At 42.5% G+C, this 18,948-nt stretch overlaps 1 protein-coding gene across 2 annotated transcripts; it reads left to right on the top strand.

Annotated features, from left to right (window-relative positions):
* Window positions 1–88: 88 nt before the first annotated feature.
* LOC122769972 (disintegrin and metalloproteinase domain-containing protein 9-like) lies at window positions 89–18,369 on the top strand. Of its 2 annotated transcripts, XM_044026905.1 has the most exons (24): window positions 89–564; window positions 4,187–4,287; window positions 6,306–6,364; window positions 6,740–6,818; window positions 8,494–8,570; window positions 8,660–8,852; window positions 8,958–9,023; window positions 9,614–9,685; window positions 9,791–9,960; window positions 10,332–10,413; window positions 10,517–10,650; window positions 10,776–10,947; window positions 11,107–11,199; window positions 12,312–12,416; window positions 12,544–12,634; window positions 12,801–12,906; window positions 12,984–13,167; window positions 13,543–13,623; window positions 13,721–13,826; window positions 14,290–14,437; window positions 14,651–14,753; window positions 15,063–15,092; window positions 15,486–15,544; window positions 16,154–18,369. In XM_044026905.1, the coding sequence occupies exons 1-24, from the start codon at window positions 474–476 to the stop codon at window positions 16,221–16,223; spliced, it is 2,472 nt and encodes an 823-aa protein (XP_043882840.1). In that variant the 5' UTR covers window positions 89–473; the 3' UTR covers window positions 16,224–18,369. The 2 variants fall into 2 exon arrangements, with proteins under 2 accessions (XP_043882840.1, XP_043882841.1); XM_044026906.1 differs by lacking the exon at window positions 15,063–15,092.
* The last annotated feature ends 579 nt before the right edge of the window (window positions 18,370–18,948 follow it).

Genomic DNA, 18,948 nt, shown 5'->3' with positions numbered 1-18,948 from the left:
TTGTAAAAAGTGAATGCGTTCATGGTGTGCGTGTGCTCTTATTTTGAAGTTCCCTCGTTTAAGCTCGCAGAGTTTCCTCTGACGTCACTGTCTTGAGGGGGTTGAGTTTACAAGCGGACAAGTGAAGTGACTACCGCTGCTGCGGGTTTTCACGACGGACCCGGGTCCCACAGAGTCTTACGAAGTCACACAGAGTACGTGTCTTTGGTCACAGACTAACTAGAGTCCCACAGAACCGCTCCTCTTTACCGCCGTCAACCCGGACCATCAGCGGGGACAGACAGCCATGGCTCGGCCGAGGAAGAAAGTCACCGCTGAGTGTTTAGCATGAGCCTCTGCGGGCGTGGACGCCTGGAGGACAACGACAACTACAAGTACAACTACAAGGACTACTTCCACAAGTACAACATTTACTACAACTTCTACAGCAGAACTACCGGGAACATTACGAGTAGGACGGTCCCCGGCAGAGGATGCAGCAGAACGGGAAGAAGATGGGAGGGAGAGTGGAGGTCTGCGGTCTGCTGCTACTACTGCTGCTCAGCGGAGAGAGTCTCTGCGGGGGTAAGAGGGACCAGGGAGGGACGGGTGGGGTCTGGTGCTGGTACTGTTGTACTACAGCGTACTCTATACTAATATATAAACACTGTTTTACTACGGTGTTCTCTATACTAATATATAAACACTGTTGTGCTACTATGTACTCTATACTAACATATAAACACTGTTGTACTACAGTGTACTCTATACTAATATATTAAACACTGTTTTACTGCGATGTGTTCTATACTAACATATAAACACTGTTGTACTACAGTGTACTCTATACTCATATATAAACACTGTTGTACTACAGTGTACTCTATACTAATATTTAAACACTGTTGTACTACAGTGTACTCTATACTAACATATAAACACTGTTGTACTACAGTGTACTCTATACTAATATATAAACACTGTTGTACTACAGTGTACTCTATACTAATATATAAACACTGTTGTACTACAGTGTATGCTATACTCATATAAACACTGTTGTACTGCAGTGTATACTATACTCATATATAAACACTGTTGTACTACAGTGTACTCTATACTAATATATTAACACTGTTGTACTGCAGTGTACTCTATACTAATATATTAACACTGTTAGACTGCAGTGTACTCTATACTAATATACATCACTGTTGTACTATACTAATACATAAGCACTAGTAGTACTGTGTATTATACGTATTATTAGACTACAATGCATAAAACGTAAAACTGCTCTATACAACACAATACTGTACTACATAATACATTAAGTACTGTACTATGGTATGTTACACGAAACTGCATTATTCTGTACTAGATATACTACACAAAGCACTGTATTGTACTACAGAAATGTTGTACTTAAAACTGGGCTAGGCAACATTTATTTGTGGTTATTGGTCAATAATTGTGTAAATCAAGTAAACTTGGAGAGAGGTAGACTTCTGCTCGTCCTCTAACATCTGTTTTCAGCCTTGGGGAGATCTAACCCATGATGGGAGACTTTGACCAATCACATGACAGCTCTACTAAGCAGCTGCATCCCCTGGAAAGACGTCTTTTGGACGTGATAGATATGAAGCTTGTGCATCCGTCTGTGCTCAGTTACTGGAATCCTGTCACCTGAAGGTTTAACGTCTGCAGTCCTGCTTAAGTGAACGTCTGTTGCACCATCCTGCAGCACATTATGGTCTGGCGTTAAGAGCTTTAACCCCCAGCATGAATCAAAGTTTACAGACTTAACCTTAAAAAACACTGCTGACTCACACTGATCAGGTTGTTGATTGATCAGAAACCACATTCTTATTTAATATATGGCAGCACTTGTGGTTTATTTGTATATTATCTTACATTAAGATAATAAAACAACGTATACTGTCTGGAATAAATATGATAGTTCTGTAATTAAACAATAAGGTTTTTTGTTATAACGTCACTTATATTTTATTTATGAAAGTTAAAGGGAATGGTTTAAATGTTTTGAAGTGTGACGTACTGATGTTCTGAGATACTTAGGTACTGAGGTAGTGAGATAATGACATACTGAGATACTGACGTTCTGAGATACTTAGGTAGTGAGATAATGACATATTGTGGTACTGGCATACTGTGGTTCTGGCATACTGAGGTACTGGCATGCTGAGGTACTGGCGTACTGAGGTACTGGCGTGCTGAGGTACTGGCGTGCTGAGGTACTGGCGTGCTGAGGTACTGGCGTACTGAGGTACTGGCGTACTGAGGTACTGACACCGGCCCTAACGGTCAAGAACTGAGATACTGTGGATGGGCCTGCCTCACCCTTTAAGAAAGTTTTCCCCCATAGAAATAACATTGTGAACACAAATGAATATTAAATAGTATAGCAACGTTTGATGAAGGCACAATAGCAGCTGTGCTAATCATGATTATTTAAAACATTTGAACATGCTGATGGTGTTTCAAAGGAGAGTAAGTGAGGAAGAGCCAGACAACACGGTCACAAAAATACCGGTGGTACTCTCTGAAAGTTTAATGGCTAAAATGTAGATTTTCTCTATGGAATTTGGTGAAAGAGCTGTTAACAAAGTTCAGGTTCCAGTCAGAAAGGTGGTCTCATGTAGGGACATTCTTATAATCCTCAACTATCACATGACTTTATTTTTAACATGACAGAGTTATTTAAAGCCATAGTGCATAACTTATGTAGACCTTTTTGTGTGTGGATGTGATAAAAACCTTTTACTGCAGGACTGTTGTATTGGGGGTGCGATGAAAGCAACACAGTCATGATGTGGAGCCATTGCGACACACTTTTATTTTTGTTTGCCTTCGAGTTGTACCAAAATAAAAAATATCTCAAATGTTTGGAAGTCTTTTGAGTCACAGGCCAAAGAAGATTCTGACTCAGACAAAGCTCCTTAAGAGGAACAATAGGATGCACACATTCACATATTTAACACAAAGGTTAACTTTTTCTGTCATCTCAGCAGCTTCCATCTCCCACTTGTTTTTGTGTGTCTTTGGACTCTTCATTCTTCATGTGAACGGTCCAGAGCGTGTGTGCTGTATTGTGGCCTGAGCATTAAGCAGCTTTCTTCGGTTCTGACACTGGCAGGAAATAAACTGTGTGTGCGTGTGTGTGAGTAAAACACTTAAATATGTGGAGTCTGAATGAATATGTGAACACACACCGTTTCCCTGAAACGATGACTCACTGTTTTTTTGATTTAGCTGTGACTTTTTACTTTTCTCTCTCAGAGAATTAGATTTTAATGTTATGGCAACGTAAACGTGATTTTTATTAATCACAGGAGTGTATGGCCTTTGTTCAGTTGCTTTAGATGAGTGTGTGAGTCTATCTCTGCAGGCAGGAAGAAGAGAAAGCTCAGCACAGAGGCTGTGGTCGGGAAGAGTGTGAGAGAGGATGTGATTCAGTGGGTGGAGATCATGTGGTGACGGTCTGTCAGCATCTGCGGCAGTTTGTACTCGACCACTCACTGGTGTTATCAGCCGAGGGAAACATCCTGTGCTCTGGGCTCTGGCACCGCAGTGACTCTACCTGTACAAGAGTAACACAAGTCATAGGAATTAGAAACAGCATTGTTTGTTGTTGTGTGTGTGTTTTAAAGCTTAATGAAGCAATAAAAAAAAACATCATTATTGCAATGTTTTCTTAGTTATGTTACAAAATTCACCTTTATATCATTATAAGGTTTATGTATTGAATTAAGATAAAAGACACATCATCTCTTTGAATTCCTTACCTCAGATATTTATCAATGTTGAACAAGTGGTTGTTTTAAAAGTTAGTTTGAAAAGTTTAAGACAGCGTGAGCAGCAGATTCATTTCAAAGTCTCCTAATCGCAGTCATGATGTTTCACTGCCGCTAAAATCATTTTACTACTGGTGACTCCAGGCAGCCTGTGAGGACGGACAGGTCATTGTACACACAGAGAGAAAGTACAATACAAGCCGTTACCATGGTTACACATCACCACCACCCACACACACGTTGTGAACAGATGGAGGCAAAGTGTGTGTTTGTGTGTCTGTGCTTTTGTTTGTTTCTGGATGGATGTACAGTACACTCTCTCCCTGGGTGTACTGTATATTAATCAGATGTCGCCTTGAGTGTGTTCACTGACCAGTTGTTTCTGCCCGCAGACTCTCAGCAGACAGAACACCTCACTGCCTATCAGCTGACCATCCCTCGGCCAATAGGAGGCAGGCTGAGGCGGGACGTGGATGGCAGACTACCCAGTCAGGTAATTATTTTGCTGTGTGTCCCTGTGGGTGCTTCATTATCTGGCTGCTCTGTCACCTCTGACCTCAGGAAGCAAACTCAGCTCCCCCTGTCACATGACCCCGCCTCTGTCCTTTGGTGTGTGTTAGCACAGCAGCTGATTTTAGTTTGTCTCCACTTTATCTCATAACTATTTCCAGCCATCCATTATCTACTGCTTTATCCTCAGCCCTCTGGTTGAGGATGGATTCACAGAAACAGAGAAACTTAAGGTGGAACTGAAGCAGCGGGAGATGCTGAGAGGAGCTCATGTAAAGGGATGACCTTAAAAACACACTGTGTGTTGATCGTGTTCCAGCCTGTTGAATGGAATGAAGATGACCTCACGCACACAATGTTGAAATGTGAGCATTTGTGCAGTGAGTGAGTATGATATTAGAGAGTGGGTGTGTCTTTGTTTGTCTTCCAGTCGAACTTTGTAAAAGAGAAGATACGATGAGATAAGATTGTCCCGCAGTGGGGAAATTTACCTTACAGCAGTTAGAGACAGTTGAGATAAAGATAATAAATAATAAACATGGATTACCAAAAAAAAGTACATTATATAAACATATTAAAACAAAGCCTGTGCAAAAAAGTAAAAATAGAATGTAGAATGTACATTATAGACAGTTTCCACACTGAATATACACAGTATAAACAAAGATTGAACATGGGATCATATACATGTATATGAGGAGCTTGTTGTACAGTCTGACAGCTGCTGCCATTCTTTTTAAAGTGTCATGGTTGTGTGTAGTGTGTTACGACACTGTATGAAGCTGTGGATCCGTCCGTGTGTCAGTCCTGCAAAGGTTTCTCTAAAGATTGGATATTTAAATGTGTACAGGAAGATCATTTCATCTCATAGAGATCATTTTCACTGTCAACTGTTGCTCTTCTCTTATTCTATTGAAACAATAGTTGTGTTTCCAGTAGAGCGGGCAGTGTGGCTGCTCTAATCTGTTTACATGTCCAGATAAATGAAAAACGGGATTAGATTAGCATAGATTACATGCAGCGCACACATTCATTGTGGACCTGGTCTAAAATCACTTTCTAATCATGTGACCTAGTTACATTGGTGTCCATATAAAAAATGCACAGATGGAAAAATAATTGTTTTATGAAATTGTTTTGAAGCATTTTTAATCACTATATTCAGCTTGTGAACGTGTGAATGTGTGTTTAACTGCCTCGCCTGTTATTTCTCAGACATCCTCAGAGAGGACGATATATAAAGATGTTCAGGTTCACACTGCAGCAGATCTGCAGCTACTTAGCGTAGCTTAGCTTAGCGTAAAGGCTTGAAACAGAAGGAAATCAGTTTGATGACTTTAAAAACTCCAGCTTCCTGTGAGACCTGGTCTCTCTAAAATCTGATTGGCTGAGAGTTTTTCTGTAAATGAACACACAAACACACACACACACATGCACACACTGACCTTGGACTAATACATAAATGAATGCATAATTGACTTGTTTACACTCTGGAAAACAAACTATCCAATGCAAAGGACTGCTTTCATTAGAATGATGACTAAATGAACGTCAGTGATAAAAGAGCTTTGTGTTCACAGCTGATTGTGAAAGCTGATTAGCTGATTAGAGGAAGTGAGTGTTACTGACATTGTTTCTGAAGAATTTACATCACCTCTCCACAGTTCTCAAATTGAAACCGAGCCAGCAGCGTTTTAAAATGTTCCATTTATTTTTCTAGTGTAGTAGAAACGTTTCTTTTGTATTTTCAGGACAGGTCACCAGTCCATCACAGGGACACATAGAGACAAACAAACGTCCACTCTCACGCTCACACCTACAGTCAATTTAGAGTCATCTAATCTACATGTCTTTGGACTGTGGGGGAAACCCCAGGTACACTCCGGGTGTGAGTGACAGTTCCACCGAATTGTCGCTCCGACAAAACAAATCCCCGCTCCTTCAGTGTCTGTGAATGATCGTGTGTCAGGAAATCCTCACGGGTTCTTTCTGCTTCTGCAGGTGTCTTACATCATCACTGTGGATGGAAATGATCATGTTGTTCATCTGGAGAGAAACGAGTGAGTCCACTTCTCCCTGATTTACTGTCAAAGCTCTGATTGTGTGCGCACACTAAACCTGAAGTCATTTTTCACATCATCTGTCAGTGTTGTCACATAATGGTTTATGTCTGTAAGAAATCTGCTTCTCGAAACGCAAACATGTTAGATATTTTAAATTCATGGGTTTCTTTCAGAAGAAGGATGTGCTAAGCTCTCTTGTATCTGCAGTGTTGTATCAGTGTTTGCCGCCGGAGTACTAACACGCTGATAAAGTTCATGATAAAGATAAACAAGATACATAGTAAACAAACATTTCAACATGCATTAAACTGTTTACAGTGACATCTATGCCGAGGGCTTTTTGTGTTTAAATGAATGCTGTGCTTTTTTCAGACTGCTGCTCCCTTCAGACTTCACTGTGTTCACCTACAACCAGAGCGGAGCAGTGATCACAACCACACCCCCTGTACAGGTAATCTCACACACACACACACTCCTCCCTCACATGCACGGGGAACATAGTGGGGAACCTTGAAGAGACAGTAGAGGTTAAGTGGTGTTGTGACCGGGGTCAGGGGTCAGGGGTCAGGGGTAGGTAAAGCCCCTTTTACCCCTGTGGTCCCACCTCGCCTGGACTCGCCTCGGCACAGCACGGTTTAGGTTTGGTTTTCCACTACAAAATAGTACCTCCTCAAAGTGGGCGGAGTCATCACTTCACGGCAGCATGCGACTGCGGTGACTTGGTTTTACACACACACACACACACAAACGGGTGACTTGTAAAGCAGTTGTTTTCAGTGTAACTGAATCATTAGTATCAATTAATTCATTCGTTCAGTTCTGAGTCAGAGTCCACGATCAGCAGCACTGTCGCCAAATACACCAGACTCCACTGTTAAATACGGAGATTTTAGACATTTCACTGGTAATTGTTGGAGATTAAGCCACATTTTTAGGATTGTTAAGTCTTTTTAACTGATCTACAGTTTGGAATTGTTCGGCTTGATTCTTGTGACGGCACTCTGACCAATCAGTGGCCGGCAGTCTGGCGATGTCACGCATAGTATCGCCTCAGCTCGCTTAGAACCTCACCAGAGCAGGTACCAAAGAAAGTACCTGGTACCAGGTAACAGGTAGTGGAAACACAACTTAACCGTGCCGAGGCGAGGCGGTGGAAACACGCTCTGACCAGGGACGACAGAAAAGACCCAATTTCTCCACTTAACAAAGGACACACATCAGCAGAACTTTACGCTATCTTAAGAATTCTGTTCACTGCCTTATCTCACAGTTAGACGGCCTTAAAGCCTTTGTAATGCTGACGAAACATATTTCAGATAGTGTGGAATTAATCTGGGGTTTAAACGACGTTTGTTAGGTGGCTGAAATCAGTTTGTCCTGGTGTCCCTGGTGCCAGTTCCTCAGAAACCACACCTCAGAACTCCAATTATCATTTATGATAACAAATACTGTATAACGTCACGACCATGTGGCCTTTTCACCTTTGATTATTTCTCAAACAAATAATTACTCTCTTATTTTTTAGTTCAGTGAATACTGAAAGACATAATCACTTCATCACTGAGACTTTTTGTTGGGATGAAACCAAGCATGATGGAATTTCCTTCCTAAGTCTGTGTATGTTTAGTATATATTATATATTATATATCCTGTCTTCTTCTGGTGTACACACACACAAACATACACAACATATTATTCATTTCACTATTATGGAATTTTACACCTTAGACGATTTCTTTTTGTTTGATTTTTACATTTAATATTTATATTTAAAATATATAATTGTACAGAAACAAAAATGAAGATGTCATTTGTTAGAATTAAACTGTTTAAAAAAATCCATCAGTTTGCATCAGCCAATAAAAAGCCCTTATTGGTTGATCTCTGACCTCTATCCCTACGTGACAAACAAGGCAGCATCAGAAATGCTGGTTTTCTTTATGACCTCTTTTTTTTTTTTTTTTTTTTAAACTGTGACATAAATCAGCACATAATCTTGTTTGGCTGCTTCTCACAAACACTGCGGTCAATTCAACCCACATCTGTCTGCTGATGTCTGCCCCCTGCTGGTGTCACAGCAGTCTGCAGTCATGGAAGTCACGTTGCACCCTTGTTGTGTTTTGCAGAATCACTGTCACTACAGGGGCTTCGTTCAGGACATGGACGGTTCATCTGTCGCTATGAGTGTCTGCAACGGCCTCAGGTAACACACACACACACACACACAGAAACTGTAAACTTATGTGTGCTATGAGAATTTAGTGACATTTTAATCACTTTTTCTGTCTTTAGAGGAGTGCTACATCTCACCGATGACAGTTTTGGTATTGAGCCATTAGACTCCGCCCCTGAACAACACCTGGTGTACCGTCTGCAGGATGTGACATCACAGCCCCGGGGTTGTGGAACACCACACGACGGACACATCCACAGCAACACCACTGAGCATGAACCTGAGAGTATCCACCACAGGCAGCACAGCAGAGTAGGTTCACACACACACACACACACACACACACACACACACACACACACAGGTGTGATATTATAAGTTGTGGGTCTTTGAAATCATAAAGGAACATTTCTCCAGGTGAAGCGAGCTGTTCTTCATCAGACTCACTACGTGGAGTTACTACTGGTGGTCGACTATGACAGGGTGAGACACACACACACACACACACACACACACACACACACACACATACACACACATACCTCCTAATCAACATGAACGTGAGACCACAAGTTACAAACTCTGCTCTGTTGACTTAATTCTGCTGAGTGGGTCAAAAAAAACACAGTTCTACTTTGTGGTTTGTTTTTTGGATGAAGCAATAAAAATAAGGAAGTGAGTGTCGGAGTCAGTCCAGCCGTAAACTCTTAAAACTTGCAGCTGATTTTATTGATTATTCATCACAATCTAAAATCTATTAGTGACACATGTCTTGATCTCATTAGCACATAATAAGTGGACTGTTTCTCACCAAACGAAACACTAATTATAAGTAATCACATAATCGTGTTGTGGGCACTGTGAAGAGGAGGAGGAGGGGATGAAACCGTGTGCTCCTTCATGACCGCTCATTTTCTCCTGGTCAAATTTAATCTGATGGTTGTTGGGCCACAGTTTTACATCCCCTGTCCCTGTGAGTTCACATCAAGGCATGGGTGAAAGGGTAAATGTGAAAGGGTGAAAAACTGAGTCAATAAAAACTAAGTTTGTCTTCTGTTGGTTTTTGTTGTCAGTTTAATTTCATGAACAAAAATGAAACGGCAGTGAGAGAGGAGATGGTTCATCTGGCCAACTTCCTCGACAGTGTGAGTACACACACACACACACACACACACACACACCAACCAACAAAGCTGCAGTGAAGTCAAAGCCGTTCTTCTGTATGTGAACAAATGTGTGTGTTCATGCAGATCTACATACAGCTGAACATTCGCGTGGTCCTGGTCGGTCTGGAGATCTGGACTCAGCAGAACAAGATCAACACCGAAGGGGGAGCAGGAGAAGTGCTGAGTCGATTCATCCAGTGGAGAGAGAAGGAGCTGGTTCCTCGCCGCCGCCATGACTCGGCACAACTCATCCTGTCAGTACACACACACACACACACACACTCTTTTGTAAAATTAGAGTAAGCACTCAGAGAGCACAAACCAGTGTCAGTCCACTCATGCTTCATACCCTTTTTATTTGTAATAGAATCAGTGTTTATGATGCTTTAGAGGAAATCAGCCGGGCTCATTTTGTTTCTATGTCTTCCATGCTTCAAATCAAGATCTATGCTCACTTGTTGCTTTATTTTTATTTATTTACTCTTGTGCACTCTTGTGTCAAATGTTCTCTAAACTAAATGAAAAGCGTCATTTAATGAAGGATCACTTTAATGTAGAAGTGGTCACACTGTAATCGTTCCATACACGGTCTGAAGACGGTGTGTGTGTGTGTGTGTGTGCGCAGGAGGAGGGGCTTTGGAGAAACGGCTGGGATGGCTTTTATCTCCACCGTCTGCTCCAGAAGTCACGGGGGAGGGATCAACGCGGTACGCTGCTCTCCTCTCATTGGCTGTGCCACCTGTCCCTTCAGTGACTGTTACTTTGGAAACATGGTAACTTCATCTCGCTCTCTCTCTCTCTCTCACACAGTTCACTAATAATAGGCTTCCCTCGTTCGCGTCCATCGTGGCTCATGAGCTCGGTCACAACCTCGGGATGAACCATGACGACGGACGCTCCTGCAGCTGCCCTGTTAAGGCCTGCATCATGAGCTCTGTAGCCGCGTATGTCACACACACACAAACACTGTAACATTGCCCAGTCACCAACAAAACACTGTAATTAAAATGTCCTCTGTTATTCTTCCTCTTCTGCTTCCTCTTCCTCCTCCACCTCCTCCTTTCTGCAGAGGCTCCACAAACTTCAGCAGCTGTAGCGCTGATGATTTTGAGAAGATGATCTTGTTGTCGGGGGGAACGTGCCTCTTGAATGTGCCCCAGTCTGATGATGCCTATAGCGCCCCCTACTGTGGGAACAGACTGGTGGACATGGGAGAGGAGTGTGACTGTGGATCCCAGCAGGTTTGTGTCTTCTTTCATCTGTCTTTATGGGATTGTGTGAAACTGTCACAACAACAACACAAAACTGTCTCCACTAAATATGAAAACAGCATTTACAACCTCTCCCTGTGTGTGTGTGTGTTTTTGTGTGTCTGTGTGTGTGTGTGTGTGTGTGTGCAGGAGTGTGAGAAAGACCCCTGCTGTGAGTATCAGACGTGCAGACTGAAGTCTGGAGCTCAGTGTGCTTATGGAGAATGTTGCTACAAGTGTCAGGTAAACATCTATCGTCACACCCGTCTGTTTACAGTTGTCTGCGTGTATAGTGACACCCAGTGGCTGGAGGCAATATGGTTTTGTCTATGTGTCTGTAAGTCCATCCAATTCATGTGCAGGTGAAACTTGGCCAAAATATTAACTTAACACTCAAAGACAAACGGATTACAATCCCTTTAAGTCAACAGTGGTCAGCAGAGACACACAGCTGCTGTTAAACTTATTGAACACAAGCAGATTAGGCTGCACTCACAGGTACACATCGCTTTAGCACGTAATGATTAGAGATGCACCGAAACATTGTGGCCCGAAAATGGCCAAAAAAGGCATTTTTCAGTTTTCATCCGAAAGGCTTTAATCACCGAAACAACACGACTGAAACAGGACGTTGTGATGACGCATGCAAAAACCTCTGCCAGCACGCGCCCGTCTATTCCCGCTTAGAGTCTCGTCCAAGATCAGTTTGGAACGCGGTGAGAACACGGTGGAACAGCACCTATTAAATGCTGGAAAGTCTCTTTGCACAAAAGCGAAACCTGGCTGCATACAGCGCGGAGAACATGTCTTTTGTTCTCTTTTCACCCCCTCTGAGCAGTTACCTAAAGAGACATCATTCCCTTAATTGCAGCACTAAAGCGTCTTCTACACAAAGAGACACAGAGTGAATATGGAGATACGTTGGATACGGAGAAGCGCACAGCGCAGGGAAAGGAGGATGAGGCACCCTCGTTCAATGAGATCCTCCTAAATATTTCCATAGATTCTTAATTGATTTATTCTTTGAAGCATGAATATTAATCTCTATAATTGCAATGCCTTGACTTTAGTGAGGTGAGTACACACAGTCCCAGCCGTAACAACAAAAATGGGGCAGAATCATTTCGGTTCAGTTTTCCTTTGGGTGTCAGGGCTCACGTTGATGATGAAACAAACATTACTGTTGTTGCTAAAGTGATGCCATTGTTGTGTGAGCGAGCTGTGTCGGACAAAAATAAAGACGCAATGTCAGCAACGTACTGTTCTGTTGGGATGACTCTAATCTAAGGACATGGCAATACTGTGGTATTTCTATAATATAATGAATATAAATGTGTGTGTGTGTGTGTGTGTAGTACCTCCCTGGTGGAACAGTGTGTCGTTCCAGCACAAATGAGTGTGATCTTCCTGAGTACTGTAACGGCTCCTCGTCCTTGTGTCAGAGCGACACCTTCGCCCAGGTGATACTCTATCTTTTTTGCCTGCTTTATTAATAATAATGTTATTAATAATAATAATAATAATGATAGTATTAATGTACAAATGTTTGGTCTCTGTGGACTAAATGTGTGTGTGTGTGTGTTTCAGAACGGGCAGCCCTGCAGGGACCAGCAGGCCTATTGTTACAATGGGAAGTGTCAGCACCATGACGAGCAGTGTCAGGCCATATTTGGACCTAGTATGTCGCTCTGCCTCACACACCGTGACTATAATGTTGTCATATTAGCTCTAAGGGAGAATCTTCTATCTCTAACATCCTTTCGTTCCTCCTTCTTTCCCCCTCTTTTCTCCTCCTCCTGCCACACCTCTTTCACCTTTACCCCCTCCTCCTCTCCCCTCCTCAGAGGCAAAGGCTGCTCCAGAAATCTGTTTCAAAGACGTCAACAGTAAAGGTGATCGTTTTGGAAACTGCGGGTACCAAAACTATGGTTACAAGAAGTGTGAGAGCAGGTACACACACACACACACACACATACGCACATCAAGAAGCCTCTACAGCCACGTGATGCTCATTTCCGTCTCCATAGAAACGCCCTGTGTGGGAAGCTACAGTGTTCCAACGTCCAGGCGCAGACAGTTTTCGGCATAGAACCGTCAATCATCAGCACGCCGATCGCTGGCACCAAATGTTACGGAGTGGACTTCATGCTGGGATCAGACGTCCCCGACCCAGGCATGGTGAACGAAGGAACCAAGTGTGGAGACAACAAGGTGAGGAGAGAGGAGTGGAAGGAAGGAAAGCAGAAGGAAACAAGGAGATGAGACAATGAGGGGGTGAGGGGAGTATATGAATCTATGAAGAGATTCAGGGATGAGAACAAGAGGAGACCAGAAGAGATGATAAAAGGGGAGGAGATGAAGAGGAGATGTGAAGTAGGGAAAATGAGGAGAAAACAAGATTGATATAGGATGAAAAAGAAACGAGGAGATTAGGAGAATCAGAGGGAGGGAGAAAAAAGAGGTGTCAATAAGAGAGAAGAAGGGGAGGGGAGAGGAAAGGAAACGAAGAGGTAAAGAGATGAACAGGAGACGAGGAGAGAGGTCAAGGTGGAGGAGGTGTTGATGCTGTTCTTCTGTGGGTTTCAGGTGTGTGTGAACTTCGAGTGTCGCAGCGCTGACGTCCTGAACTACGACTGCGACGTGGACACAAAGTGTCACGGACACGGGGTGAGACGCGTCCGTCCGTCTGTCTGTCTGTGTGTTGACCCGTGTGTGTGTGTGTCCAAGCCAGTCACACACTCACCTGTCTCTCTGTTGCCACCAGGTGTGTAACAGTAACCGGAACTGTCACTGCGACGACAGCTGGGCTCCGCCCTTCTGTGAGGTCAAAGGATACGGAGGCAGCGTGGACAGTGGACCCACATGGAATGGTACACACCTGAGATGACACCAGGGGCCTAATCACAGCCTGAATCCATCTTATGTTTGTTTAAATTCCCTGAGATCCAGGACTGAGATCCAGGACTGAGATCCAGGATTGTCAATAGTTACTTCTGTTTAAGTCAGAGAATATTAAGCTTTGTATCTTTGCCCAGCTTTGTACTGTTATCTCGGTACTTGGTCTCGGGCAGCTCAGTGGTAGACAAAGTTGTCTTGTGGCTAAAAAAAAGGGTTGGGGGTTCAATCCCCAGCTCCTCCAGTCTACATACAGATGTGTCCCTCTGTATGAAAGACATGTGACAGACAAAGAGCTGCACATATGCACTGTATGAATATGAGTGAATGGCAGAACTGTTGTGTAAAGCATCTTGTGATGTGAATGAGTGAAAAAAGAAGCGTGTTTGCAGCAGTGTGGGTTCAGCGGAGCTGTAACATCACAACCTTTGTCCTCAGATAAAGACACTTCTCTCAGAGACGGTCTGCTCGTCTTCTTCTTCTTCATCCTTCCTCTGCTCGCTCTGGGAGTCTTTGTGTTTCTGAGACGGAACGAGCTGATGCGACGACTTGGGCTGAGCCGTCGCAAGAGACCACAAGGATACCAGTGAGTATCAACACACACACACACACACAGTCTGTGTTCTCCTTGGTTGAGTGTTGTATGGGATGACCCACTTGTGTCTGTGATAGATAGACTTTGTGTAAAACTACTACAAGCCACGCCCATACATGTCTTCATGGGACATTTACATGTTTTTATGTAACTGTGATGTCTTTAAGTTCCTCTTGTTAAACTTTTCTCACCTTCTGTCCTCAGAGGTGATGGTGCAGCTTCAGCCAATCCCAGCAGGGGGCCCCCTCCCAGAGCACAACCCCCACCTGTCACTCGCAGTAACGCAGGCAACATTGTCAAAGACGGGGTAAGAGGCAACAATGCCACTGCACAACTTTGTTTCACGCTTCAGCAACAGATCACATGAAGGTGATGATGATGATGATGGTGATTTGCTGCACAATTTACATCATCATCACAAGAAGCTGCTCAGTTAACTAACCTGTAGATGATGAAGTGAATCTGTAGATTTCCCTGTTAACTCACTCTAACGTTAGTCAGTTAGAAGTGTCTGTCTGTCAAGATCATGGTGCCTGTCTGTCCGTCACAACCTGACAGTTGATGTTATAACTGTGAGTCCTAACATTAACACCCTTTACTCTCTCTCCATGTGAAGCATCACGCTCAGCTACTGCCACCGCAGGAGGTAAATTTGAACTAATACTACTGCAATACTGCTCATACTACTGCAATACTCCTCATACTGTCCCACCGCTCTGTTACTACTGTGGTTGTTTGTTGATTTTAACATTAACATCAAAAACAATGACATCAGGACACAGTTTGACGACACACTGAGACACAACTCTGTACACAGACGTCATAGCGCTTCAAAGACACATTAAATGACTACAGACCGACATAGAATGGCTTCAAAGAGACAGATTGACAACAAATAGACACAAAGCAACTCCAGACAATGCAAAATGACCACAAGACTTTGAGAGAGAGTACAATATGATGAAGTGTTACCTTTGTTGACCAGAGTCTCACCCTGGCTTTGACCGCATCTTAAAATGATTGGTGTTTGTGTGATCAGGTGGTGACGAGCAGCAGGTTCACGCCCTCCCACGCTCTGAGGCCGCCTCCTCCTCCTCTGTAAGAACAGTAACACACAAGCCCGCTTTCTTCTATCATGTTACAATGTTACATTAAAGTCTGTGTAAAGTGTGAGTAATGTTTTCTTCCCACAAAAGCCAAAGTTTGTATAAAATATTAACATAAACACTCCGGGTTTATGACGATAAACTGAACCGTCAGGAATCTGTCAAGTTTTTGCCAAACATTTTTTAACTCGATTGAACAAAACACTCAAAAACACACTCCTCATGTCTGTATAAACTTTTTCAGTTTGACCTCAGTGTCACATGTACAATATTTATAATGTGTAAAGAGAGGAGAATCTCTGCATAAGCTTTTAATGCATTTACATTATTCATTAGCTTAGCAGAAATCCACGGTCCCACACGTTAGCCCTGTGTGTGTGTGTGTGTGTGTGTGTGTGTGTGTATCGCTGACCTGTAACTCGAGCATAAAAAGTTTATTTACATTTTAGCGACATGTGAACGAGCAGTGTTACTAATTAAATGGCCACTGGTTAACTTGGGTTTGGGTGAGTCACATGGTCTGGTTACATGTTAGCTTAGCATTTGAATATTGTGTGATTTTCATGATTGTAGAAGTGAAGACTTTGTTTTTCTTCATCAGAAAACCAAAACCGTCTGCTGCAGGACAACCTCTGATGCCTCAAAGAGCGGCCCCCGCCCCGCCCGTTTAACCACCTGGATGCATCGTCTCTTTTATTTCCACGCTCACAACTGGTCACAGCCAATCAATGTTTCTGCAGCCTGCTAGCTCTGAAGTCTGCCACGGACCGGACTATAAACTGAACCATCAGGAAACAGACCAGACCAGACCAGACCAGGCCAACCAATCACAGTTGTCTTGGTTTGAAATATAATTCAGCTAAACACATGATATCATGCTAACCCATGCTAAGTAAAAACACAGAGGGCTAAGTGCTTCACTCTGATTGGTCAGTTTGAAGACAGATTCTTGTCACTGGAGTTTTTGTCGTTGTTTTCCTTCTTCCTGCTCTGCACTGTCATAGGAATGTAACGCACCCCCGGTGCTGCTGCGCAGGAGCGCTTGGTCGACACCACCTGCTGCTCCCTCTCTCCACAATGGTACAAATACAATATGCATCAGAATCCAGAGCCCGGTCTCCTGTGGACCTGGATCTGTGTGGTTACACTCTCAGACACTTGGACACTGTTGACTCAGATCTCTGGGATGTTTCTCTGTGTGTGTCTCTCACTGGTTACATCTGATATGATGTTGTTTCCTGTATGATGTACAATGAGGTACAATGAGGTACAGACACGCAGTAAAGACTTGACAGAGAACCTGTCTCACTCACACAAGGAAAACCAGTGAAGACAGCCTAACTCACACCACGTGCCAAAGTCCTGAGGGAAAACAACCTACAACAGGACATTAAATAACATGAGCGTGTCTCTCCGTGTCCTGTCAACGTCCAGCAAGTGTAAGGAGATTACAACAGAAAGTTTCATCCATAAACTCGCTGAGATGAGACCGTAGCTTTAATCTCCAGAACGTCCCAGACTGACGGCATCAGACAGTGTTGAAGTGTCTCCAAGGTGGAATTGATCTCTGTCCAGACTTCCTGTCCCTGTATCAGCTGAAGGACAGGTCCTCGGAGAAGAACCGGCCTTCAAAGAAGGACATGTCCTCGGATAAGAACCGGTCCTCACAGAAGGCCAGGTCGTCGGAGCCTGAGCTCTGGAGTCATTCTTGAAAAGGTCCTGGTGTCCTGCACTGACCGCTTTCACTCTAACAGGGATCTTCACAGCACCAATAATCTGACTGATGCACCAATAATCTGACTGATGCTCAGTTACTCTGTGCTTTAATCTGCTGTTTTATCTGCTTTAGTGTGTTTTTAAGTTGCCGTGATTTTGCACAGACCAGGATTAAAACAATCATAGAACTCAGTTTGTGAAGTGGAAACAATCACATGTGCAGATTCAAATCAAGTTGTTTTAATCTTAATTTTACCCCCTGTGCTTCTAAGGGTTTTAATACTGGGGTTGAAATATTTTTTATATATAATTTAATCTCTTTTACACATATATTAGTTCACCTCCTCAATTTTTACAGCACTTCATTTATCTGATGTGACATTAAAAGCGTTCACACTTAAAGTATTCAACCCAATCTGTGTTGTTGTCATTTTGTTAGCGGTTTGAAATTTGCCAGAAAATCTGGGATTAACTGAGTCACTTTTTTTCTTTTTTTTTTAATTTCCTCTCACATGAATCATGTGACCACATTGTTTCTGCACATGTTGGATTTGTAAAAAAGAAATAAAAAAAGAAAAGTAACATTCAGTCATTTACTGCAATGATGTATTTAGGTACAGTTTTGAGGAACTTTACCCTTTTTCAGATATTTCGGTGGAAACGATTCTACTTTAATCTCTTTACATTTATCTGACAGCATATTAATATAAAGGATGAAACAATCTCTACCCATAATTCATTTGTTGTTATAATCTATAATCTAGTCAGACTATATGGTCAATCATAAATGCAAAGTGAGTATTTTTACTTCTGGTACTTTGAGTTTATTTTGAACCGAGTAATTATACACTTTTACATAAGACTGAATATTTCTACACTGTGGTTAATTATTATTATTATTATTATTATTGTTAATGATTCTACCTGAGAGGATGTTCAGGTGTGTGTGTGTGTGTGTGTGTGTGTATGAGTTGAAGGAAATGCAGTTGTATTTATGGTGAAACTGTGTATTAAAGTACTAACCTTGTGAGGACCGTTTTCATGTCACCGCAACAAACAAAACGCTGTCACTGCTTTGATAATAAATGATTTTCTTTGTAAGTTTGTTGCCGTTAATGTGTTTTTATTTAAAGACTCATTCAGGTTCTGTTTGCTGTGAATATGGACCAGGGACCAGGTCTGTGTCCAGGACTCTTCAGCATCTGTTTGCTGTGAGTATGGACCAGGGACCAGGTCCGTGTCTAGGACTCTTCAGTGTCTGTTTGCTGTGAATATGGACCAGGGACCAGGTCCGTGTCCAGGACTCTTCAGCATCTGTTTGCTGTGAATATGGACCAGGGACCAGGTCTGTGTCCAGGACTGTCTTCAGTAAAGCACATTATTAATCAAAAATTAACATTAAATTAACAAAAAAATTAGTGTTAGTGGTTGAATTTTATGTTTGATCAGAGATAAAAAAAAAAAAGGCGAATAAAGTTTATTATAATTTGCCAAATGAACAGTTTTTGAAGGATTTCTAAAATGTTTATTATGTTTTTTCTTTATTTCTTGTTTTTATGACAGGTGTCATACATTTGTTGAGCACTGTATGTTTTACATTCATGTTTGAGTATATTTTTAAACACCTTTTATAGCAGAATGTGTTGTAAACAGATATGTAAATCTAACCCTGTTTGTGTG

Source organism: Solea senegalensis, linkage group LG5, assembly GCF_019176455.1.
Source record: "Solea senegalensis isolate Sse05_10M linkage group LG5, IFAPA_SoseM_1, whole genome shotgun sequence".
Lineage (NCBI taxonomy): Eukaryota > Metazoa > Chordata > Actinopteri > Pleuronectiformes > Soleidae > Solea > Solea senegalensis.
This window is presented reverse-complemented; position numbering and strand designations above follow the sequence as displayed.